The 24,371-nt window shown below is 55.0% G+C and overlaps 1 protein-coding gene and 1 long non-coding RNA gene across 3 annotated transcripts; both read left to right on the top strand.

Moving 5' to 3' along the window:
- Positions 1–449: 449 nt before the first annotated feature.
- RGP1 (RGP1 homolog, RAB6A GEF complex partner 1) lies at positions 450–14,172 on the top strand. Of its 2 annotated transcripts, none has more exons than XM_081213361.1 (8): positions 450–641; positions 6,628–6,764; positions 6,924–7,007; positions 7,706–7,855; positions 7,938–8,108; positions 9,711–9,838; positions 9,963–10,140; positions 10,825–14,172. In XM_081213361.1, exons 1-8 carry the CDS (start codon positions 526–528, stop codon positions 11,052–11,054), a joined length of 1,194 nt encoding a protein of 397 aa, XP_081069487.1. In that variant the 5' UTR covers positions 450–525; the 3' UTR covers positions 11,055–14,172. The 2 variants fall into 2 exon arrangements, with proteins under 2 accessions (XP_081069487.1, XP_081069488.1); XM_081213362.1 differs by having other exon boundaries at positions 452–641; positions 7,962–8,108.
- A 186-nt stretch (positions 14,173–14,358) lies between these two features.
- Positions 14,359–19,481, top strand: LOC308597487. Its single transcript, XR_014013031.1, has 2 exons — positions 14,359–16,448; positions 16,488–19,481. It is a non-coding gene; the product is annotated as an uncharacterized lncRNA (long non-coding RNA).
- The last annotated feature ends 4,890 nt before the right edge of the window (positions 19,482–24,371 follow it).

Genomic DNA, 24,371 nt, shown 5'->3' with positions numbered 1-24,371 from the left:
GCGCGTGCCCGGCCGGCAGGGCGACTCTGCCGCTCCCCGCTCGGCCTCGGCTCGGCCAGCAACGGACCTCCGCCTCCCGCCCCGCCCCCTGCCCGCCCGACGGGGCGGAGCAGCCCCAGAGAGCCGGCAACGGCGCGGCGGAGGCGGAAAGAGCCGAGCTCGGCCGAGGATGGTTCGCGGAGGCGGAAAGAGCCGAGCTCGGCCGGGGATGGTTCGCGGGCGGGGATCGCGGAGGCGGAAAGAGCCGAGCTCGGCCGAGGATGGTTCGCGGGCGGGGATTGCGGAGGCGGAAAGAGCCGAGCTCGGCCGAGGATGGTTCGGGGCCGGGGATCGCGGAGGCGGAAAGAGCCGAGCTCGGCCGAGGATGGTTCGCGGGCAGGGATCGCGGAGGCGGAAAGAGCCGAGCTGTGCCGAAGGCAGGCAGGGTGGGCGGGGCCTCCGGCGGGCGCTTCCGAGGACAGCCGGGCCGGTCCCCGTGGCGCTCTCCCCTCCCGGACGCCTGGGTCCCTCGCCCGCCCGCCGGCCATGATCGAGGTGTCGGCGGCGCTGCTCCGCGGGGCGGTCTTCCTGGCCGGGGAGCCCCTCGAGTGCCTCGTCACGCTGCGCAACCCGCTGCCGCCCGACGCCACGTCCGCCTCCAGGTAGAGCCCGGCGGGCGGGCCGGGGAGGGAGGAAGGCCGAGGGCCGGGCGGGGAGCCTGCGGGGGGCCGGGAAACCCCTCCGTCGCCTCAGCCTTTTGCACGAGAAGCGCGCCGAGCGAGCGCGATGGGCAAGCGAGGAGCCGAAGGGCGCCTGAGACGGAGCTGGTGGGCGCCACCTCGGGGGGTCCCGGGGCGCTTTTTTATAAGCAGAAAAGGAACGAGCTGCAGCTAAGCTATTCTCTTCTTTTCCACATGGTCTAGTCCAGGCTTCTTCCTCAAGCTCGGCCCGCCGGGTGTTTTTGGCCTACAACTCCCATCATCCCTCGCTAGCAGGACCAGGGGTCGGGGATGATGGGAATTGTAGTCTCAAAACATCTGGAGGGCCGAGGTTGAGGAAGCCCCGTCTAGTCCTTTCCCCAGTGCAGGATTGACATATAAGCTCAACAAGCTCTAGCTTAGGGCCCCACTCTCTTGGCCCCCCCAAAAAAAATTAAAAGGAAAAAAACCTGGATGTGCATTTGCAAAATAGAAGATAAAAAACAAATAGAAAAAACCTACGTACAGCAACCGTCTTTTGTGTTGTGTTGGCTCCTATGAAGTCAGAAATGAGCCCCGCCTGCTCCCTCAAATATCCCTGCTTTGCTCCTTTCTATATATAGGGTGCCCACATTCTGCATGTGCAAGTGGTTTTAGATACCCATTAGGTCCATAAATTACCATAACGCATATTTTCAACACAAAAAACAGCAACAATTTGTTGTTGACAAAGGATAGCTGGGCCTCATCAAACCTAAATCTGGCCCTGCCCACCCCCCTAGTATTCTTAAGAGGGTCTCTTCTCCAGTCTTTGGAGAGTAGCTGGAAGCGGGGAGGCAGAAAAAGGTCCTCTCCTTCCATTCTGCAGTTTTGATCTGAAATCTGAGGCCCAGTTTTGCACCCAGAGATCAGAAACTGCTCACGCTAATGAAATTCCCTGCTGCAAAATCTACCTCAAACAAGGGGAGTTTTGCACGCAGATGAGAGCGAAAGCGCGGAGGCCAAAGGGCTCTTTGCTTCTTCCTGGTTGATGGTGCTTCTAGCCAATGGATGAAGCCGTCTCAATGATTGACATTCAGGAAGGTGGATCCAGCCAATTAGGCAAAGAGAAGATGAGTATGAAACGCCCATTATATAGAGAAGGAACTTGTAATTTTCTGTTGGTTTTTGCTGGTGGAGAAATAGCAAAGCAATTCAAAGAGGTCCGGTACTGAGTGTAAATTCAGTTCATACTCTTTTAAATTCTTGAGTTTATTTCACCCCAAAAGAATATTTTTCTGAGATTGTAAACATTTTAAAAAATTCTCTGCCAGGGCAGATCAAGTCCCATCATTGTAGGGCTGTGGCTGAGCGAGTGTGGATTACGCCAGCCTGGCAAGGAAATCCAGTGCGGGTCTCCCAGTTTAGGGCAGGGCATGTCCAGTGTTGCCGTGTTGGCATTTTGGGGGGAGGGGGGTGCAGAGCTGATTGCATCAGCAGTGCCATTCATAAAGGGTTTGCTGGGGGGTGGGAGGCTCCCTGTGGGTTGAAAGAGCAACCTGGATGCTGGGCTGACACACTGAGAAAGGGTGGGTCACAGAGGTAGAGGGGTCCCCAGGGGTCTTCTAGTCCAACCCTCTGCAGAGCAAGTTTCTTAGGGGGCAGGTCTACCCGCCAGGCCTCACCACTGCTCAGCCACCACATTTTCCTGAAGGGGTAGGCCTGTCTTCTGATGCTAGTTAGGAGCGTTTGTGGGGAGCGTCGACACCCCCTTGAAAGCAGGGGCTCATGTCCTCCTTGGGGCTTCCCAGAAGAGACACTGTGAGCTCAGGCCGCCTGGAGAACTGGATTCTGGACTGGACAGATCCAGTGCAGGGATCTATTTATTTAAAGGATGGGATCAGTGGGGGAGACCAGTGAGTCAAGTCAGGCCAGGCAGGGAGTTGGGGGTCTTGCCAGGCCTTGGCTCGCTGACCGGATGCGCTGAGGTCCAGGGAGGCTCCTTGCCCCTCACAGCCGCGGGCCAAAGGCTGCAGGACTCTGAGGCAGGGCTGGGGAGCTGTGGCCTTTGTGCTCCGTGGCCTCGGGGCTCTCTTCCTGAGCCTGGCGCCAGGCCTCCTCCGCAGGGTTGGCGCTGCCTCTTGTGCGAGAGGGAGGCTAAATAAACATTAGAAAATTGTCCAGTAGCACCTTCAAGACCAACTACGTTTGTTTTGGGTCTAAGCTTTCGTGTGCATGCACCGTTCTTCAGATGCACACGAAAGGTTAGACCCAGAACAAACTTAGTTGGTCTCGAAGGTGCTACTGGACAATTTTTAATTTTTTAATTTATTTTGACTGTGTCAGACCAAGACGGCTACCTGCCGGAATCGAGAGAGGGAGGCTGTTCTTGAGGCTGCCCCAACAACTGATGCAATGTTTTATGTGGCAATTGAGCAGTCACAGGTGAACCTGGGAGCAGTTAAGGACTTGAGAAAGTACAGTCCTGTACAGATAAGTGCGGAAAGTACACAGAGATCCATTAAGGCTTCCCCACCCAGTTCAGAGCAGCCAAGAGCTGTGCCAGCCTGGGCTCCATTTTGCTGCATTGCCACAGGCCTTTAAGGTTGCCATTCTGCCTGCTCTGTGCCCATGCTGCCGGGGGTGGCAGTGGCAGCAGCAGGCAGATGGGGGCCCGCATCCCCTCAGCCCTGTGCCCGGGGCTCCCTCAGGAGGAGGGGGCCTTCTGCAGGCTTCCTCTGGGCGGCCTTCGCCCAGCCGGCCTGTCCTGGAAGATGCTGCTCTCCTCAGAAAGGAGTTCCGTGGGTGTTTGCTTGAGCCCGGCCTGTGCGTGCCAGCTGGATTGGCAGCCCTCCCCTGCCCTGCCCTCCCGCTTTCCGCCTCAGGCCCTGACGTGCGGTGGCTGCCTTCCTTGTCACCTACCAGATCCGAGAGAGATGCTTCTCCACGTCCGGCCAGCCTGGTTATGCGGTGAAGCTGGCTTGACCAGTTTGGACACTTTTCTTGAGGTGCCCAGGTCCTCAGGCGGGGTATTTGTTTTTCAGCCGGCTGGCCTGTGCGGGCTGTTGATGGGCTTTGCGGTTGCCACTGCTGCATCACAGGGGGTTGGACTAGATGACCGCAGGATCCCGCCCAACTCTGTGTCTCTTAAATCTGTGTGGTGCAGAAAGGAGACACCCAGCAAGGGAGGGCAGCAGGTTGGGTTTGGTGCACAGGAGAATAATAACCATAGTCAGCCCCCATCTGACTGGGCTGCTCTCATGTGCTCCTGCTGGTTTTTCTCCTCCCAATCATCTGGAGCCGGCATGAACCGGGCAGCCATCTCCTGGAGCCTGAGGGTGGGGGGCAGTCAAGTGTGGGAAGGGCTGGCCCAGACCCTCTTTGCTTCTGTCAATCTCCTGGGGCGCATCCTGGCCACCCCAAAGGGAGCAGCTGTGGCAGCCAAGTGGGTCTGCCTTCCCGGGCGCAGCTCTGGCTTGCTGTGGCATTGCAAAGCCCTCCTTCTGCGGCCTCTCAGGACCCCCGCCTTCCCCCCACTTCCATTTGATGCAGAAATAGTTGTTTTATTTACGGTGTTTTTATTTTGATCTTTTGGTCAGAAAGACCTTCAGAGTGGCTAATGGCAAAGCAATTAAAAAGCAGCTCATATCAGCAAGACAAGGACCCCAGCGGCCGCGGGGGGAGTCCCTGGCAGAGTGTGGAAGGCGAGGAGGAGAAGCAGACTTTTGGAGCTTTTGGTCCAGGGTCTCCAATATCTGCCAGGCGCTCCTTGCCCTTAGCCTGCGTGCGGCTGGGGTGCCTGTGGCCAGGCCCATTTTCAGTGAGAGGCCTTGGCTGGCACCCCAGGCCAAACACCCCCCGTTTCTGCCTCTGCCGGAGCCTCCTTTGTGAGGGGGACCCTCCAGGCCCCCCCCCCAGGTGAGGAACCAGGTGCTGATGGTTTCAAGGCAGCCTGTGAGGTGGAATCCAACTGTCGTCTCCCTGGTGGGTGACTTGTGCTGGGAGATGGACAGCGGGAAGGGGACCCCCCCCCCCAGTTCTCCTGGACCTCTCAGTGCCTGGGACCAGCTTGGTGCAGTGCCAGGGGGGATCTGGGCCTGCCTGGTGAGCGCTGCAGCCCATAGTCGCCTGGCAGAACAGGTTTGTGGCTCTCAGCTCACTCTGGGGTGCCACAAGCGTCCTTCCTGTCTCCTGCGCTGCGGAAGGTTTCTGTGAAAGTGCTCCCATCTTTGAGCCTCTATGTGGAAGGAAACAGAATGGGTTGTCAAAAGGAAAGAACTTTTCACCTCTTTACTGCAGCCCAGGGCTGTGTTTTCGAATCCTGGAAGACCTTTAATCTTGATAATTTGCATTTCTGGCATTCCAGGGTTTGGCAAGTTGCCCTTCTTGAAAAGGGTGCAGCTCGAATGACTGGTTTTTAATATGACTTTATTTTCTATACAAAAATTGAGGCACGCAAGTCACCCACTGTCACCTGTATAAGCTAATTTCTGGCGCATTGAAGACCATATTGAACCTTTAATCTGAATAATGGTGCAGCTTTACAGCCAGAGAATACTCTCATTTTTATAACGAATTGTAAAGGGGATCCTTGTATGAGTTAATACTTTATTATCCCTTTGGAGCTGTCCTCTGTTTTTGTACTTATGCCCTTCTGGGCTGTGACGTTTTATGGTTTGGAGTCTTGATTATTTAGGTTATTGGTCAAATCTGCACTTTTTTTTGTTTTGTTAATAAATAGTAGAAGTCCTGGAAAGTGTTAGACAGAGGGGCTGGCAGGCCAGGTGACCTTGTCCTCCACCATCAGGAATTTTTGGAGCGTTGTTTTCCAAGCATGCTTCTGGGATCATCCCCTCGAGGCTCCCTGAAAATATTCCCAGAGCCCCGCCAGGGCATTTTCCCTCTTCTCCCGCTTGGGCCAGCCGGTCACCTCCACTCCAGGCTTGAGCCCCATTTATTCTGGAGGGGCACCTTGTGGCCTCAGACCCTCCGTGGCTTTTGAAACCTGCCCCGGTTTGTGAGTAATGTGGGAACAGATCACCTGGGGGTGATCTAGATAGTTAGGTTCCTCATCACAAGGTTTGTGTTGTTTTCCTACCTGGTGTGCGGTGCTGGGAAGGGAGGAATAGGGGCTGGGGTTCCTCCAGACACCACAGGAACATGGTCTAGGGGGTCCTCTACCCCCAAGGGGTCTGGAAAGCGCTGGGTTCCAGCTTGCCAGCCTTTTTCCTGGGAAGAGGCAGCAGAAAGCCCTGAGCTGTCTGGGTGGAGGGACTCCTCTGTAGAGAGCGGGCACTGGCGGCGGGGGGGGGGATGGGTGAGCACACTGCCCCCAGCACCATCGGGGAGGGGGGGTACCATCGCGGCTGCCCCCCCAGACACGTGCTGTGCATCCCCCATCGTGTTGGGCACCATGCCCCCAGGACGCACGCGACGCCCCTGCGGGCAACGTGCCATGCCCCCACTTGCTCTCCGCCCCTGGTGCCAGAGCATGCAGCTTCACCACTGAGAGCAGGTGGCACTTTCAGATCTGGAAAATCTGAATGAACGAGGAAAACACACAGACACCCCTGAGCTGGGCTGTCTTTCAGGCTGCGCTTGCCTTCTCTCACCACGGAGGAGAGGGCCATCGATGTCTCCTAGTCAGAACAGCTGTGCGCTGCCTCCCTGGTTAGAGGCAGGAACGCTTCTGAATCCCACATGCTGGAAACCAAATTGTAGACTCCTGGAAGGGCCCCTGAGGGCCATCTAGTCCAACCCCCTGCAATGCAGGAATCTCCCCTCAAGCACCAGGAGGGGAGGGAGTTGCTGTTCTGCTCCAATCTTCTTTGGGGGTTTCCCATCCTAGGCACCTGGCTGGACTGGGCGGGCCTGATCCAGCTGCAGGCTCTCCTCATGTTCATGGGCCTTCTTCCCCTGGGTCTCTGCTCCGTCTCCCTCATGACCTACCCCCCTTTCTCCCCCCCCCCAGTGAAATGCTGGCCTGGGCCAGCGCTCAGATCCACTGCCAGTTCCACGCCAGCGAGAGCCGGGTGGCTCTGCCCCCTTCGGAAGACAGTCGGCACGACGTCCAGGCCGAGAACGAGACGGTTTTTGTCCCCAACAGAGGTGAGGCTGAGCTTCCTTCCTTGGCCTGGAGGAGGGGCAGGGCGGGGGGGGGGGTCACTTGGGGGCCGGTGAGAAGGCAGGAGAGCCTGCCAGGGTGGCAGGAGGATGACGGGTAGTCCTGGGCGTGAGTCTGTGCCCACGGCCCCTTTTGCCTTGCAGGGGAGCGGGGCCACTGCATCCTGTCCACCCCCCCAAAGATCCTCTTCTGTGACTTGCGACTGGATCCAGGAGAGTCCAAAACCTGTGAGTAGCCCCTTCTCGCCCGTCTGCCTTGCCCCCCACCCTAGGGGAGGGGTGCTGGGGAGCCCCAAGGCGGGGCTGGGCGGAGGCGAGGGATGACCTCTCCTGTGGGGAAGGGCTCTGGGCTCCCCACACGCCAGCCCCACTTTCCCACTTCCATTGCCGCCCAGAGGTGATCTGGAAGAGGAAGCCAGGCAGTGGGGCTGAGAGCCCCGGGGGGAGGCCAGGGCAGCCCCAGGCATCCCCAGCCCCACCTGACCCTGCATTGCCTCACGGGCTTCACTGCCCCAACCTGCCTGCTGCCCCCTCCCCCCAAAAAACAAAACCCGGCCTCTGCCTGGTTGGGGGTCTCTAAAAAGGTGGGGAAGGGGCATGTGGAAGACCCCCTCCCAGCGTGCTCAGATCTGCCCCCTGCTTTTCAGACCGAGGGTGTTGGGGGGACTTGCTCAAGAAGGATCCCGGGGCACATGGAAGCAACACGAGGCCTTCTGGGGAGGCAGCCCCCTGGCCCTGCGCTTGGAACTGGGCCCTTTCGGAGTCAGAATAAGAGTTGAAAGGGACCCCATGGGTCATCCATCCCACCCCTCTACAGTGCAAGGCTTTTTGATTTGATCTTCTCCTCCTCCTGCCGGCTGCCCCTCCCACCCAGCCATGGGAGCCCAAACCCTTGGCGCTGAGGCTCACAGCCCCCCTTTCCCCAGACTCGTACTGCGAGACGCTGCCGGTGGACGGCCCCCCCTCCTTCCGGGGGCAGGCGGTCAAGTACGTCTACAAGCTGACCATCGGCTGCCAGAGGGTCAACTCGCCCATCAAGCTCCTGCGCGTCCCCTTCCGGGTGCTGGTGCTCCATGGTAAGGCGGGGAGGGGGGGCTGTCCCTGCGCAGACCGGATTGGGGGGGGAGGACCTCTTGACACCCCCTCCCCGCAAAGCAGCCCATGCTGCCTCTCCCTCCGCAGGACTCAAGGACTACCAGTGCCCCCAGGACGAGGCTGTGGCCCCCTCCAACCCCTTCCTGGAGGAGGAGGAGGGCGCCAAGAAGGATTCCCGGCTGGCCGACTTGGCCACCGAGCTGCTGATGGCGGCCACCTCCAGAAGGAGCCTCCGTAAGTCGCCTCACCCCCCCCCCTCTCCTGCCCCACTGCCCTGGGAGAGAAAGCCATTTGTCAAAAAAAGAAATCTAGGAAGAGCAGCATGAATAAACTGACGTGGTAATTTAAGGGTCTCCCCGAATGAGGGAAATGACCCTGTTGAAGGATCCTGTCGATGGAGGTGGATATATGCTCAGCATCTTTGAAGATCTATCTGCTGACTTCAAAGCCCAAAGAGAAAATGAGCAGAGCATCTTCCAAGCTCAATACAATGGAATAAAATCTCTCCTGCCCTGAAAATAAAGTTGAGGAACGGTAAAAAAGAAAGAAAGAAAAGCTATTTGCCATGTGACCAGGGTGGATTTGAATGAAATCATATCAGTTTAAATCAATTTGATTTCAATCATGATTTCAATCACTAGTCAGGAAGGAAGACTTGATTTCAATCCTTTTTTTTACAGAAAGACTCCTTCTTGCTGATATAATCATAATATTTACAACCAGATGAAGGTTTCCTTTTCAGAATAATAAATTTTCAGAGTAGTTTTTACAGTTACAGTGGTGCCTCGTATGACGAAATTAATTCGTTCTGCGAGTTTTTTCATCTTGCGAATTTTTCGTCTTGCGAAGCATGGTCAAGTCGCAATTGCACCTCTTCAAGCAGTTTTAAGAAAAAGGAAACAAACTTGCAAGACGTTTTCGTCTTGCGAAGCAAGCCCATAGGGAAATTCGTCTTGCGAAGCAACTCAAAAAACGAAAAGCTCTTTCGTCTTGCGAGTTTTTCGTCTTCCGAGGCATTCGTCTTGCGAGGTACCACTGTATATAAAAAGTTACTGATTAGGTTATACTGTTAGAAATACCTAGACAGATAATTATGAAATTATTGTGAGGTTTAATAAGTTAACTGTTTATACTTGGGACTTTTCTGCTGTACTTTATTGGAAGGAGAAAAATAATAATTTCCTTAATAACAATTTATTTAACTAAAACAATAACATTATAGCATTTGCATCCATGTTTGTTAACTGATGTGGTTAAACAATTAAAAAAAAAACTTAGAGTGAGTTTTAGCACACATGAAAAACTTAAAACAAATCCTTATTTCATGATGAATAGCTTTTGGACTATAATATAACTTAAATAGAAAGCTATATTTAGAAAGACTTTTCCTCCGAAAGCATTTTATTTTAAAAATCCAATTTAAATTTTTTAAAAATCCAATTTAAATTATTATTTTTTAAATCATTGATTTTTATCCACCCTGCATGTGACTCCTGGAACTTAGGTTATGGGCACAAAAACAGAAAGTCTAGTCGCCAGGTTGCCCTTATTACAAGGGAGGCTTGGAAAGTTCTTCCTGATATTTCGCTGGAATCCCCTTGGCGCCTGGCAGCCTTTGGTCTGGGCCTCCCCTTCGGAGCAGCAGAAAAGGAGGCGGCTCCTTCTTCCGTGTGGCTCAAGGTGCCCATCATGCCACGGGGCACAGTGCCTCATTCAGCCACCGCACAAGAGGCTGGTTTTCACTGGGCGGGGGAGCGCAGCCGTGTTCAATTCCAGGTGGGGGCGCACCTTTTCCTCTCCTGCCCCCCCGACTGAGTCCCCCCCCTTTGCTCCCAGACTTGTACAACATCAGCAATTCCCGCGGCAAAGTGGGCACCTTCTGCATCTTCAAGGCCGTCTACAAGATTGGCGAGGACATTGTGGGCACCTTCAACTTCTCCGAAGGGGACATCCCATGCCTGCAGGTGAGGCTGGGGGGTGGGGGTGCCCTCCAGGATGGCAAAATGGGGGGGCGCGAGTCGAGGGTGTGGGGTGCCAGTCGGGTGCTCACCTGGCCTCTGGGCTTGCCCTCTGCTCTCTGGCCGCTAGTACCTGGTGAGCCTGCAGACGGAGGAGCGGATCCAGGAGGCCTTCCAGCCCCGGCGCGGGCAGCCCGTCTCCTACAGCACCCACGCCCGCCACCAGGAGTCCTGTCTGCACACCTCGCACACCAGCTTCAGCCTGCCCATCCCGCTCAGCTCTGCCCCGGGGTTCAGCACCAACATCGGTGAGTCCTTCCAGGGCTCGGGAGGGAGGGGCTGGGCAGCTTCCAGGGGGGCGACTGCTTTGCAGGCATAAGGGGCATGGGTGGGTCAACCTTTTGCACCAAACTGCAGAGAGCTGCTGCCAGTCAGTGCCCAGGGGGCAAAGCTGGGCAGTCCAGTACGCCAGCTCTGAGGCTGGTTCCTGTGCCCCTAAGCCAGAGGGGGCTGCTGCTGGAACCACCTCTTTGACCCCCTCCCTGTACCAGCCACAAGCTGGCACTCTCCTGGCACCCCTGAACTGCAGAGAGCTGCTGCCAGTCAGTGCCCAGGGGGCAAAGCTGGGCAGTCCAGTACGCCAGCTCTGAGGCTGGTTCCTGTGCCCCTAAGCCAGAGGGGGCTGCTGCTGGAACCACCTCTTTGACATCCTCCCTGTACCAGCCACAAGCTGTCACTCTCCTGGCACCCCTGACCCATGGGCACCCCCTCCTCCCTGCCCCTTGGCTGGCTGTCACCCACTGACAGAGGGAGCCCCCAGATGTTCTCGCTTCCCTTGGTTGGAACAGAAGGGGGTCCTTGCTGGCCCCCAACACCCGGGAGCCAAGTGCCGGTTCCGCTCTCCCTGCTGGTGGGGGTGGGGGGTGAGTGGAGGGGGCTATTCAGGGGGAGCAGCCCAGAGCGCCTCTGCTGATGGCACCCCCTCTTTGCAGTGTCCCTGAAGTGGCGGCTGCACTTTGAGTTTGTGACGTCCCGCGAGGCGTCGCAGCGGCAGGCCCCCCCGGAGGGCCCCCCCTCGGAAGAAGCCTCCCGGTGGTCAGGGGTGGAGCAGATGGACGTGGACACCTTCAGCTGGGACCTGCCCATCAAGGTCTTGCCCACCAACCCGCTCCTGGCCTCCTCCGTCTCCCAGGTCCCGGGCGCCAACTCCCTCACCATCTGAGGGCTCCTCTGCGTGTCTGAGTGTCCTGTTCCTCCGTGTGTGGCCTCAGAGAGGCATGATCCTGATTTGGGGGGGGGACCTTTGGCTGGAAGGTCTGGGGTGCAAGCGGGGGGGGGGCTCTTCAGCTGGGCTCCCTCCCTCTCCCGGCCCCACTCCCCGTCTGGCGTGTGAATTTCTCCCATGGAGAAGGGGGCGCTGCCTCCAACCTGCCCTTGTCCTTTTTTCCAGAGTGTCATGGGGGGGGGGTTACTGTGGTGAAAAGCGGGAGGGGCTTCCCAGCTTCATCTCCCCCAATGCTGTGTTTTGTGTCTGTCGTTAATAAAAATCTGCTGCAATGGCTGCCCCCCCCATACTCTGCAGGTGCCACCCTTTGCCCAGGAGGGTGGGGGCCACGGGAGATCCTTCCCCTCCTGCCCATGTCTCCCCCCCCCCCGCAAGAAATCCACGGCACCAGAGCCTTTCTGCTGTTTCATGGGGTCTTTATTTGAAGAGTCAGACATGCCCTCTCTACGCCCTAAGGAAGAGCTTTGGCTGCGGATCGCGCCCATCTCTGGGTCAGGCCCAGCCCTCTTCCCTCATGGCACCCCCCACCCCTGCACAGAGTGGTCTGGACCCCTAGTTCTCTTTAGTGGTTCCCTTTAGTGGGTTTTTTGGGGGGTGGGGGGCTTTGGCTGCTTAACAGAGAAGCCAGCAGACTGGGGGGGAGGGAGAAGAAGCTGGAAATGGGGGGCAGCAGCCCAGGACCTTCCACACCCCCTGCCCACCCCATTTTGGATATATTTGGGGATAAAAGCAGGCCCTATATCTGCAGGGCTGGGGAGCCAGACAGACCCCAATTTCTGGGGGAATTCATGGCAAAGGTGTCTGATCAGGAGAGGGTCTGGGTGCTGGCACCCTCCCCGCTTGGCATCTGGAGGAGGGAAGGGGCAAGGTGCCCACCCTAGGAAGAGGGCAGAGGTGGGCAGTAAGCAAAGCTGGGGGGAGTTCTTGCTCTACAGGTGCGGGGGGGGGGTCCTCTGGTGATGGTGGCTAGCAAGACCCTCTTTCTTTCTTTCTTTCTGGGTGCCTCTGGTGCTGCTTCTGCCCCCCCACCCCCTCAGCGCTTCGCTTCCAGGCTCTTCCTCCCCAGCCAGGCCTTGGCCCCCCCTCGGCTGCCGGGCTGCTGCTCAGGGGCCTGGCCTGACCCCCAGCCGGGCTCCAGGTTGTTCACGCAGGGCAGCCTCGGCCTGCCTTTCTGCACCAGCGAGATCTTGCAGGCCCGGGAGTCGTAGCGCGCTTCGCACCAGGCGGGGAAGTCGACCGGAGGCTGCAACCTGCGAGGAGGAGAGGGGGCAGTGAGAACATGGGGAGAGGCTGCCGGATCGGGCCCAGCCAGTCCAGTGGCTCTTGAGCTTCTCAGAGCAAAAGCACCCCCCTCGGCCTACTCCCCCCCCCCCATGGCACTGTGGGCCTGATCCAGGCTCCCTGCAGCCACTGGGTGTTGAGGAGGCCCCAATCCTCCTCCTGCTTTCAGCCATGCAGCTCCCCTCCTTGGGGTGGTTGATGTGAGTGGGGGGCACGCTGGGCCCCACACGGCCCTGTGGCTGATTTATAGGGGGGCCCTCGGGGGGGGCTTGGCAGGGAGCGAGGAGGAGGAGGAGGCCTCTCTCTCACACTCAACAACTGCCTCTCGGCTTGATCCTGCCATCCCTGCAAGGAGCTGAGCTGGGGCTGTGAAGGTCTTCCCCCCCCAACTTTGCACCCGCTAGGCTGGGCATGGGGGGCTATGGGGCTGGCTCTGTTCCCCCAGTGAGACCAGCGGGAAAGGATTCGAACTCTGCTCTCCCTGGCCCCCTGAGCGGCTGCGCCAGGCGGTCCCATCCCCACTCAGAAACGGGGTCAGACTTCACCCCTCCTTGGGCAGGTGGGTTTCTTCTCAGTGAGCCCCTCAAAGAAGTGTAGAGTTGGGAGCGACCACGAGGGTCATCCAGTCCAACCCCCTTCAGTGCAGAATTTATTTTGCCCATCGTGGGACAAGTCTCTCGCCCCTGAGATGAAGAGTCCCATGCTCTGCTAGACTCGACATCTCCTCAGATCCCGGGCTCAAATCTGCTCAGACAGCAACACCAGGTCCCAATCCCTGACTTTTGCTCGCCTCTCCCTGCTCTTTCCTGTGCCCCAGAAATGACCCCTTTGCTTGGCCTTGTCCCCGGGTGCCGCGATGCCAGGAGAGCCTGGAGCAAGGACCCCATTTTCACCCTTGGGGGGCCGCTTCCAGGTGCCTCACCTGCCCGGGCCCCTTCCAGGTGTGGTGCCCTCCAGGAGCTGCTACTTGGGGGGGGGTCTCCTTGCGTTTCTCCTCCCAGACACGTGCCCCCTCCCTGCTCCTTGCAGGCCACATGCACCCCCCTGGCCCAACTCACATGTCGCAGCAGCCCACGCCAAGGGGGTCCAGGCAGAAGCACTTGGAGCAGTTGGCATCCTGCCAGGACTCTCCGGGGCCAAAGTGCTTTTCCTTGTAGAGGCAGGGGGCTGGAAGGAAGGAGGGAGGGCGGTCAGGGAGGAGGGCTGGCGCAGGATCTGGCCCTCGGCTCTGCCAGCTGCGTTCTCAGCCAGATCCCGGCCAAGCGGGGAGCCGGTGGGTGCTCTTGGGCCACTGCCAGTCTCCTCCTGCCTCTCTAGAATCAGGCTTGTAGGGTGGCAAGGGAAACCCAGGGGTCATCCAGCCCAACCCTCTGCGATGCCAGGACTCTCGGCTGGAGGAGCCCTAAGAGACGGCCGCCTGGCCTCTGCTTAAAAACCTCCATGGAAGGAGCGTCCGCCATCCTCCAGGGGAGCCCGTTCTGTGGTTGAGTCACAAGGGTCTTCCCAAGGTCGAGTCTGAATCTGCCCCTTTGCCATTTGAAGATTTATTTATTTTTAGAAAATAATTTTTATTAAATTTTGCAGTGTTGTATTCATCACCACAACATTGTTCACAAAAAGAAAAGACAACACCCCCAGATACAGACCCGTCCCCACAACTTCCCTCAACTTTCTCTTCTGGTTTCTTGCAAATTTACTTCTCCTGCTTGTTTAATTGCCTTTTAATACAGCTTTCTTAAAATAACAATAAAATGTTACTATATTCTTATCATTATTATACCTTGATTGTTCTCTAATTGCCTCTAGACTCTATTTCAATTATTACCATACATTCTCTGGCTTGACAACCATATGTCAGGAGTGCTCTGATGGTGTTTCCTGCTTGGCAGGGGGTTGGACTCGATGGCCCTTGTGGTCTCTTCCAACTCTAGGATTCTATGATTCTATGATTCTATGATTTTGTTGATTGTAAGGGCTCACTACTCAAAGCCTGCTAGTGAGTCCATTTCCTTGCAATATTTCTGTACATTTGAAGATTAGTGCTAGCCTAGGTAGCCTCAAGGCTGCATCGCCCAAGGGCGCCTGATGGCCGTTCCTGATCTTCCAGTCTCTCAAGGCCAGTCACATGGAGCAAGACTGTTTTCTCCTGTGCTAGATGGTAGGACTCGAACCCAAGTTACAAGAAAGGAGATTCCGACTCAACAGCAAGGGAAACTTTCTGGTGGCAAGAGCTGTTTGACCGAGGAACCTTCCTTGGGGGTTTTTGAGCAGAGGTCGGGTGACCCTCTGCCACAGATGCTTTAGTTGAGATTCCTGCGCTGAAGTGGGGTTGGACTGGATGACCTTTGGGGTGACCTCCACAATTCTCTGTTGTCCCTCCCCTTGGCCCCCCACCTGTTTCCCCCACGGCCGCCTCACCTTGCGCATGGAAGTAGCAAAGGGCCCTTGCTCCTGGCAGCTGGAGCAGGAGCGCGAGGAGCAGGCAGCCCCTCAGGGGGGCCCAAAATGCCGCCGCTGCCCCCAGCCTCGCCTTCACAGACATCGTGGGGCTTCCCGTGGGTCTCTGAGCTAGGCTGCTTCTCCTCCTGCCTCGGTCTCCCTGCGGAATGTCTGCCCCACAGGTGCTTATAAAGGGGAGCTTTATGGGCCTGGCCTCCGGCTGCTCTCCCTGGCAAAGTGGCAAAGCTCATTTCCTGGTCGGAGGCACGAAAACAAGAGGTGGGACGGGGATTTTTTAACAAGCTGCGAAAAGCTGATTCATGCCCTCCGGGAAGGCCTCCAGTTGGGAGCCCCAGAGGGGGTGCCCTGCGGGGCATCGAGGTAACTCTCCTGTGACCCCTCCACCACCGGGGGAAGAAGCCAGCCAGGCCTCCCTCCTCCTGGCGGGGACGTAAGGAGAGACTTCAGCCGGATCAGGGCCATTGCCCACCTTGCCCAGCATCCTCTTCTCCCAGTGGAAGGCCGCCAGCAGGATTCATGCGCAGGAGCCACGCTCTCCCCTCCTGCCATTTGCAGCAGCATCGCTTCCTCCTCTGGGGCATGGGATGCAGATGCGCACAGCTGCACATCACCTCTGAGGAAGCCAGCGCCCACGGGCACAGAGGGGCATGGATCTTGGGCCAGGCGTTGGGCTGGTTAACGTTCTGCAGCCTTTGAAATGTGCACGGGAGGGAGAGCATTGGCCCGTATTGCTTTTGTTTTATTATGTATCTTGTGTTTTCATTTTGTATTTTTATGTTGTGAACTGTCCTGTGATCTGATGGTGGTATACAAATTTAGTAAATAAAATAATAGTAGGTTTTTTGGGGGGGCAGCGCATGGAATCAAGCCCAGAACCAAACTGAGGGCCAGCAAAGGCCTCTCAGTGCTGCCCCCTTCATAGCCACCACATTCGGCACTGGCAGATGTTTGGTTCAGGAAGAATCTCTTGTCTGCTTCCCTTCTGTCCTGATGACAATAATTGGTCGGCTCATTTCAGTTCCTTTTGAGAAGTAAAAGCCATTTGACAGTGGAACAGACGACCGGAGATGGTGGCGTCTCCTTCACTGGAGGTTGAGAAGCAGAGGTTGGGCGGCCATCTGTCAGGGATGCTTGAGCTGAGATGCATTGCAGGGGGTGGACTGGATGACCCCCGGGGTCCCTTCCAACTCTACACTTCTAGGATTCTGTGACTCTCCTTCACTGGAGGCCTTTAAACAGATGGAGCGGCCCTGCTTGAGCTGTGATTCCTGCATTGCAGGGGGTTGAATTAGATGGCCTTTGGGGGTCCCTTCCAACTCTGATTTTATGGCCTGAATTCCTTGGCTGTGCCCTTTTGGGGGGGTGCAGCGTGGCAGCTTTGTGTCGCTCTGTTGGGGCTCCTCTTGGCTCCTCTCTTCCCACCCTCTCCCTGCCTGGCTGCCCTCTCCTTGCTTGGCACCTTTCCTGCCTCTCCTGCCCCCCTCCTCCCTATCTCTCTGCCCCATAGCATCACCCAGGCCCCTCCTGGACTCCTTGCTCCACTGCACATCCCAGTGGCCAAGCCTCTGCCACAGCAATGGCAGCAAGATGGTGGGGCAACCCCCCCCCCCATTGGGAGTTTAATGCCAGAGGACGAGGTGGGCTTCCCTACCCCATAGCACTTGAGGGCCGCCCCTCTCTGGCATGGCTGAACTGCTGGGAGAAAGGGAGGCAGTGGGGGGGGTCTCCCCCCAGCTCTCTTGCAGCCCCATGTGCCCCTCTCTGGTCTCTGCAGGCAGCCTTTGAAAAAGGCAAGGCAAGGGCCCTGGGTGGGCGCCCTGGGCAAGGGGGCATCGCAGCTCCCAGCAGGAGGGCAAACCTCTGTTCGACCCCCAGGGCCAGGCTGGCAGCTGCCGCGCAGGAAGCAAACAGGATGCAGGATTCCGGCTGGCAGCGGGCACTGCCAAGAGATCCCCATGCCAAGGCAGTACTGCCAGTGCTGTTTTAGGCATGGAAGGGGCTTGGCTCCGGAGCCCAAAATCTTGGGGTGTTTTCTCTGCAAACACCAGCAGGTTCCAAGAACCGCTCGCTTTGGGGCTGGGCAGCTTCCAAGGGCCCACCTGGGCCAAGAGCAGTCCCAAGACTCTGCCCCCTGGCCAGTGGGGGGGAGGCCTCCCTGGGTGCCCCTCTCCTCGCCCCAACAGCTGGGAGCAGCCGCTCCCTGGGGAGTTGGCTGAGCCAGGCTCCCTCCTTCCCAGGAGCACCATTCTCTTACTGCCCCCCTCCGCCTGGCCTGGCCTGGACCTCCTGCGGCCCTTGAGACCCAGAGGGTGGGAGCAGCTGGAGAAGGAGCCCTTTGCTGGGCTGGAGAGGCACCATTGCAATGAGCTGCCCATTGGCTGCTTTGTGTGAGGGAAGGGCAGGGGGGCCAGCTCTGCCTGGGGCAAGAACACACTGTGGGGCAGCGAGTCGGGTGGAGGTGGTCCCAGCAGCTGAGTCGGAGCCCGCCAGGTGAGAGGAAGCATCCCTGAGAAATTAGGAGAAAGGTGGTGGTGGAAGTTGCATGGCTTTTGGATGTGCAAGGTGGCCTCTGCAAAGTGGGCCCCAGCTCCGCCAAGGGTGGCCGGAAGGGAGCAGGCAAGCGCCAAGTGGCTCCAAGGGCGACCACAGAGACTGAGGCCACAAAGACTTTTCTGACTGTCCCCTGAGGCTGCTGCTTTTGGGCTCCCTGAGAGGCAGTGTGGGGTGAGGAGTCCAGCTTGGCAAACTTGAGAGGCAATGGGGGAGTCTCCTGAGACAACAAGAACACAGGAAGAGCTTGGTTGCTGGGTCAGGCCTGCACCCCAGTCTCGCCGTCGCCACAGATGCCTCTTCTGAGAAGTCCTCAGGCCAGACTGGAGGGCCAGCTGTGCCCTCTCATTCTGCGGTTTCCAGCAGCCCCTGGGATTTCAACAGGGCCGGCCTCAGAGCTACCAGCCGCCTAAAGGCCTCCCATGTTGCGCCCCTTTTCAAAGCCTAGGGGGACGGGTTCTGGTCATTTTGGGGGGCCTGATATACCTCCTGGTCAAACTGGCCATCAGAGTCAAAAGTGGATTGGTATGATTTTTTTTTAAAAAAATGTTTTTATTTAATATTTGAAGAACTAGCAAACAAATTTAACAAGATACAACTTGACGGTTGTTCCATCAGCGTTGAAAATGTTCCCAGTGAGTTCCAAAGGAGCCTTAAGATGTCTAGCATAACAAAGCATTGCAATTTCACAAGTGTTGGTGCTGACCTTTACAGCCCTAAAAGGCTTTGGTCCAGTAGACCTGAAGAAGCGTCTCCACGCCCATCATTCTGCCCGGACACTGAGGTCCAGTGCTGAGGCCTTCTGGTGGTCTGGTGGTTTCCACACTGAGAGAAGTGAAGTTACAGGGAACCAGGCAGAGGGCCTTCTCGGTAGTGGCACCCGCCCTGTGGAACGTCCTCATCAGATGTCAAAGAGAAAAACAACTACCAGACTTTTAGAAGACATCTGAAGGCAGCCCTGTACAGGGAGGTTTTAATTTTAATTATGCTTTTATATTTGTTGGAAGCCATCCAGAGCAGCTGTGGCAACCCAGTCAGAGGGCGGCATATAAATTATTACTGTTATTTTTATCCAATAGCCCTCTCCTCTATGAATGTGTCCCATCTTCTGTTGAACTGCAACAAAGTCATCTAGGTTGGTGGCTGTCACTGCCTCCTGTGTAAGGGGGATAACAACGACAACAACAACAATAACGATAATAATAATATCTATACCACCCTTCATCCATAGTAACAAAACAACCCCCAATACCAACCCCCCAAGTTTAAAAGGCCATAGAATTCCCTGGTATAACTATTTCTCCTCTGCCCAAGATTCCTACCTCTTTGTGAGCGCACTGTGCTTTGCAGAGCAGCCTGGCAGCCATGCCCATTCCCTTTCCGCTCCCTGTGACCCTCTGCGTGGAAGCGGGCCATGCCCTCCTTGCCCCCCAGGCCAGGGCCTTTGCCCTCTTCCAGAGATTGGTGGGACGTGACAGGAAAGACCCCGGGAGTTCAGGGCCCTGGGCTCCGGCACTGGCTGCCCAGGCAGGAAAATAGCCGCCTCCGCGTGTCAGGAGGGGCGAGCGGCTGGCACCCCATAAATCCTCTCCAGCAGGTGCTTCGCAGGCTCTGCGAGGAAATGAGCGCATGATGGTGCTTCCTGTGTGGTGACTCAGAAAGAGTCCCGGGAGAGCGCCTCTCCTTCCCGGCCAGGGAGGGGGCTCCAGGAAAGTGCCACTCACCTGGCAGAGGGGATGCCCCTGGGAAGTGGGGGGGGGGGTATTATTACTAGAGCAGTCAAGTACAACCTTTCCCTGTTGCCTGGAATGGACACCCAGGGAAAGGTGACTGGAGCTTCCTCCTCTTGTGTGTGACCAGGTCGATGGGGATGACCCTGGCTGACCAGACCAAAGGGCTGCCCACGCAACCATCTCTCTCTCCGACTCTGGGACTCTCCTGGCTCTTAGCCAGGGCATAGGATGGAGCCCACAAGTAGAAAGTCTGAGATGTAGCTCACACAAGATAAAGCCTGCCTTCAGATTCCTGCTGTGAACTGAATGTAAATAAAACACTATTCTTACTTTTAAAGAAGGCTGTGTAGTTCTGTTATTATGTTAAGAGGGAAATAAAAGGGGAAACCTACCAGGAACAAGCCAGGCTGGATTGCTTAATTAAAGGATTCTAATGAATCATCAACCTGCTTCCAATAGGTTTACGATATTACGATAATCTTTAAGATTGTCATTGTCCCATACAGAACAATGAAATTGAAAAAAAATCTACATCAGACATTCAAAACCAACAAGCCTGCTATCCCAGCCTGGTTAACCCCCTAAAAACTCTGATGCCCCATAATTAATTACAATATACTCCCATAGAGACTGCCTTACACAGCATTTAAAGCCCAAATCGCATTTGGATAGAAACTGTTTCTCAGGTGCCTAGTCCTAGTCTTTATAACCCTGTACCTTCTTCCAGAAGGCAGAAGCTGAAAGAGATCATTTCCGGGGTGCGCACTATCCTGCACTATCTCTGCAGCTTTCTTATGGCACCTGGAAGCATAGATTTGATCCAAGGTGGGAAGAGTGCACCCAGTTATTCTCTCCGCAGTCTTTACAACCCTGGACAGCATTGTTTTTCCCCTGACCGTGCAGCTCCCAAACCACACACACAGACCATAAGTTAATGCACTCTCAACAATGCAATGGTAAAATGCCACCAACAGGTCCTTTGAGAGATTGCAAAGGGAGTGTGCTCTGCTGTTTACCCACTGGAGTGAGCGAGGAGGGAGCATATCAAAGCACTATCTCGTCTCCCTACCTTCCTTAACATTCCCACAGGAAGGAGCGGGAGGGGTGCTTTGGGTGCAGCAGCAAGAGCACCCCCACCTGGAGAGATGGAGCCTGGCAGGGGGGAGGACACCAGCACAGCCTCACTGGGGTCTTTTCCAGCAACCCCCAGAAGGCTGAATTTCAAACATGGGTGCTTGACCCTTTAGAGAGACATCTTGAGCAGATGCCATTTCTAGGTGTGCCCCCGAGATACCTGTGGGGCTTCCCAGCCCCCCTCCAGTCTTTGCAAGGCAGAGTGTGCCCACCCGCTTCTCTCTGGAAAGGAGCCCCCCCTCCAGAATAGAGCACCTGCAGAAGGCCCAGGTTCCATCCCTGAAGGCACCTCCGTGGGGGGGGGGGGATGGTGAGGCTGCTCTGAAATCCTGGAGAGTCATTGCTGCCGGTCAGTGTAGACAAAACTGGGCTCGGTGGACCAGGGGTCTTACCTGTGCATCTGCCTGCCTGTGTGGAGGGAGGCAGGTGGGGAGGGCGGCAACTTGTCCCACCTGCAGAGCATCCCATGCAAGGGCTCTGAGCAGCCCCCTGCCAAACAGCTTCTTTGGGGTTGGGGGGCATGAATAGCTCAGCTTGGTTTGGGAGGAGGCCCCAGCTCAAACCTGCTCTCTTGGGGCTGGGGGAGCAGTGAGCTCCAGACCCTCTTCCTCCCCCCCCCCCCCCGTCTCCCCGTCCCTGTTATTTTTCCTGGCACAGATATTGAGAAGCGGAAGGGGCTCCCGCAGGCTGGCCCAAAACCCCCGGAGAAGAATGTTCCAGAAACTCCAGGAAACATCTGGCCTGGTGGGTGGGTGTTGATGCATCGCAGCTAACCTGGAGCCCACGCACTCCTGCGCATTCTGCTGAAGCAGATTTCCACTGACTGCTCGGTGGTGCTCTTTTTTCCAGGTCTTACCCCTGAGAGGGAGGATGGTTTGAAATGCAGAGAGCACTGGATCTGCAAAAGGGATCCTTTGCATCACCTTGCAGCTGATCCCTCCTCCTCCTCCTCCTCCTCCTCACAGATTTGGAAGTGAAATTAAAAAATTAAGGATATATATATATATATATATATATATATATATATATATGCTTTCGTAGATTTTCACGGGTACAGGAATGCAGGTTTTGGTGTCTTCGGGTGTCTTCCCGTGTAAGAGTTGGGGTGTCTAGGCGACGTTTCGACGAGGTCTCACTCGTCATCTTCAGGCTGTTCCAGTAACAAGAAGCCGAAAGCACCAGCCTGAAGATGACGAGTGAGACCTCGTCGAAACGTCGCCTAGACACCCCAACTCTTACACGGGAAGACACCCGAAGACACCAAAACCTGCATATATATATATATATATATATATATATATATATATATATATATATATATATATATATATTTGCTTTCGTAGATTTTCACGGGTACAGGAATGTAGGTTTTGGTGTCTTCGGGTGTCTTCCCGTGTAAGAGTTGGGGTGTCTAGGCGACGTTTCGACGAGGTCTCACTCGTCATCTTCAGGCTGGTGCTTTCGGCTTCTTGTTACTAGAACAGAGCAGGATCTCAGTGTTTGAGTTCCTATAAATACTGTTGAGGGGGTGTGGTGTATAGCCTCCAACGTTCTGGGCAGAGAGGAAGTTCCTAGGTTAATGTGCCTTTTCTTCTTTTGTTCATTAATTACTTGAGGGATATCTTGAGTGATTACTTGAGTGATATTCTGAGTACCACTTAGGAGGGTCATTAGGTGTGGATTAGTTGCTAAAGCTTTCGTGTCTTGACCTCTTGACCTTGTAAAGAGTTTTTCTGAGAAGATGGCTGTACTGCACTTAGTTGTGCTCTGGCTTGGCTTCGTGTATAGGGGCGAGCTGTGGTTTTGTGCCCTGTGCCAGCCAGATCTGTGTAGGGATTGCAGGGGGGTGCAGCATCCGGAGGTGCCACTATGGTTTGGCTACTGGATGGTGTCTGTAATTTATCTGTGGAGAGGGTCTGGGTTTGGGTCTGGTGTGGTTGATTGGAGATGGCGTTCTGTGTGCCTCTGGTTCTGGTGTCGGTTTTTGTGGGGAGGGCTAATTTCCAGATGTCTGGCAGGCGGGACGTGTCGTCACGCTTGTTCATGTTGTGAGGGTGTTTCTCTATCTCGATGGCTTCCATGATTATTCTCTTGTGGTGATGTTCCATGTTAAAGAGCAATTTGGAATCTGCAAAATTAATTTCGTGTCCTGTTTCTTTCATGTGTTGGTAAAGAGAGGAAGTTTTTTCTTCTTTTTTGACGGCATTCTTGTGTTCTGCGATACGTGCATTTATTCGTCTGTTTGTTTGTCCAATGTACGTGGCTGGGCAGACTTTGCAGGGTATTTCATAGACCCCTTGGTTTTCTAACTGGATTTTATCTTTTGGGTTTCTGAGGATATTGGCTATTTTTTGGTTGGTGCAAAAGGCTGTTTTGATATTGTGTTTATGGAGGATTTTGCTAATTTTATCTGTAGTGCCCTTGATATAAGGAAGGAGGGCCATGCCATTGTTTTCTTCTGTGTCTTGGTTTTTGGGGGGTGTTTCTTTTTGGATTAGCTTCGTAACCCTGTTTTGCTGGTATCCGTTGGCGATTAACACATTTGAGAGATTCTGTAACTCAGTTGTCAAGTGGTCTTTGTCAGCCAGGCGTTTGGTTCTGGAGATGAGAGTCTTGGCTACGGAGTTTATTTGTGCAGGGTGGTGGTGTGATTGTGCATGTAAGTAGCGGTTGGTGTGTGTTTTTTTCCGGTAGATAGTGTGTCCTAGGGAGCCATCAGGTTTTTTGTAGATTAGGACGTCAAGGAAGGGAAGTTGGTTGTAGGCTTCTATTTCCATAGTGAATTGTATTTTGGGGTGTAGGCTGTTGAGATGTGTGAGGAAGCTATCTAGTTTTTCCTTCCCGTGTGGCCAAATTACAAAGGTGTCGTCAACATATCTGAGCCAAAGTTTGGGTTTGTGTTCTGACTTGTCTAAAGCATTGGTTTCAAAGTGTTCCATGTACAGATTTGCGATGACCGGTGAGAGGGGTGATCCCATAGGTGCTCCTTCTATCTGTTTGTATCTTTGTCCATTGTGGATGAAGTACGTGTTGGTTAGGCAGTGGTTGGTCAGGTCCAGGATGTATTCGGGGGGATTGTATTTGTTTTGAATGGCTGTCAAGGCTTCATTAATGGGCACTTGTGTGAAGAGAGATACAACATCGAAGCTCACAAGTAGGTCATCGGGATGTAGGTTTTGCTTCTTTATTGTTTCTATGAACTGGAAGGAGTTTGTAACGTGTGAAGCGATAGATTCTGCATAGGGCTGAAGTTGCTTAGCGAGAAATTTAGCGAGATTTTGTAGAGGTGAGCCTATGGAGCTGACTATTGGTCTGAGTGGTGTTCCTTCTTTGTGTATCTTGGGGAGACCGTAGAGTAGACCCCACAAAAACCGACACCAGAACCAGAGGCACACAGAACGCCATCTCCAATCAACCACACCAGACCCAAACCCAGACCCTCTCCACAGATAAATTACAGACACCATCCAGTAGCCAAACCATAGTGGCACCTCCGGATGCTGCACCCCCCTGCAATCCCTACACAGATCTGGCTGGCACAGGGCACAAAACCACAGCTCGCCCCTATACACGAAGCCAAGCCAGAGCACAACTAAGTGCAGTACAGCCATCTTCTCAGAAAAACTCTTTACAAGGTCAAGAGGTCAAGACACGAAAGCTTTAGCAACTAATCCACACCTAATGACCCTCCTAAGTGGTACTCAGAATATCACTCAAGTAATCACTCAAGATATCCCTCAAGTAATTAATGAACAAAAGAAGAAAAGGCACATTAACCTAGGAACTTCCTCTCTGCCCAGAACGTTGGAGGCTATACACCACACCCCCTCAACAGTATTTATAGGAACTCAAACACTGAGATCCTGCTCTGTTCTAGTAACAAGAAGCCGAAAGCACCAGCCTGAAGATGACGAGTGAGACCTCGTCGAAACGTCGCCTAGACACCCCAACTCTTACACGGGAAGACACCCGAAGACACCAAAACCTACATATATATATATATATATATATATATATATATATATATATATATATATATATATATATATAAAATGTTCATGGATTTGCCAGGCAAACACATACATAAATGTATGGG

This window comes from Podarcis bocagei (genome assembly GCF_964188305.1).
Source record: "Podarcis bocagei genome assembly, chromosome: 11".
Lineage (NCBI taxonomy): Eukaryota > Metazoa > Chordata > Lepidosauria > Squamata > Lacertidae > Podarcis > Podarcis bocagei.
The sequence above is the reverse complement of the archived record's forward strand: the minus strand, read 5'-3'. Positions and strand labels throughout refer to the sequence as shown.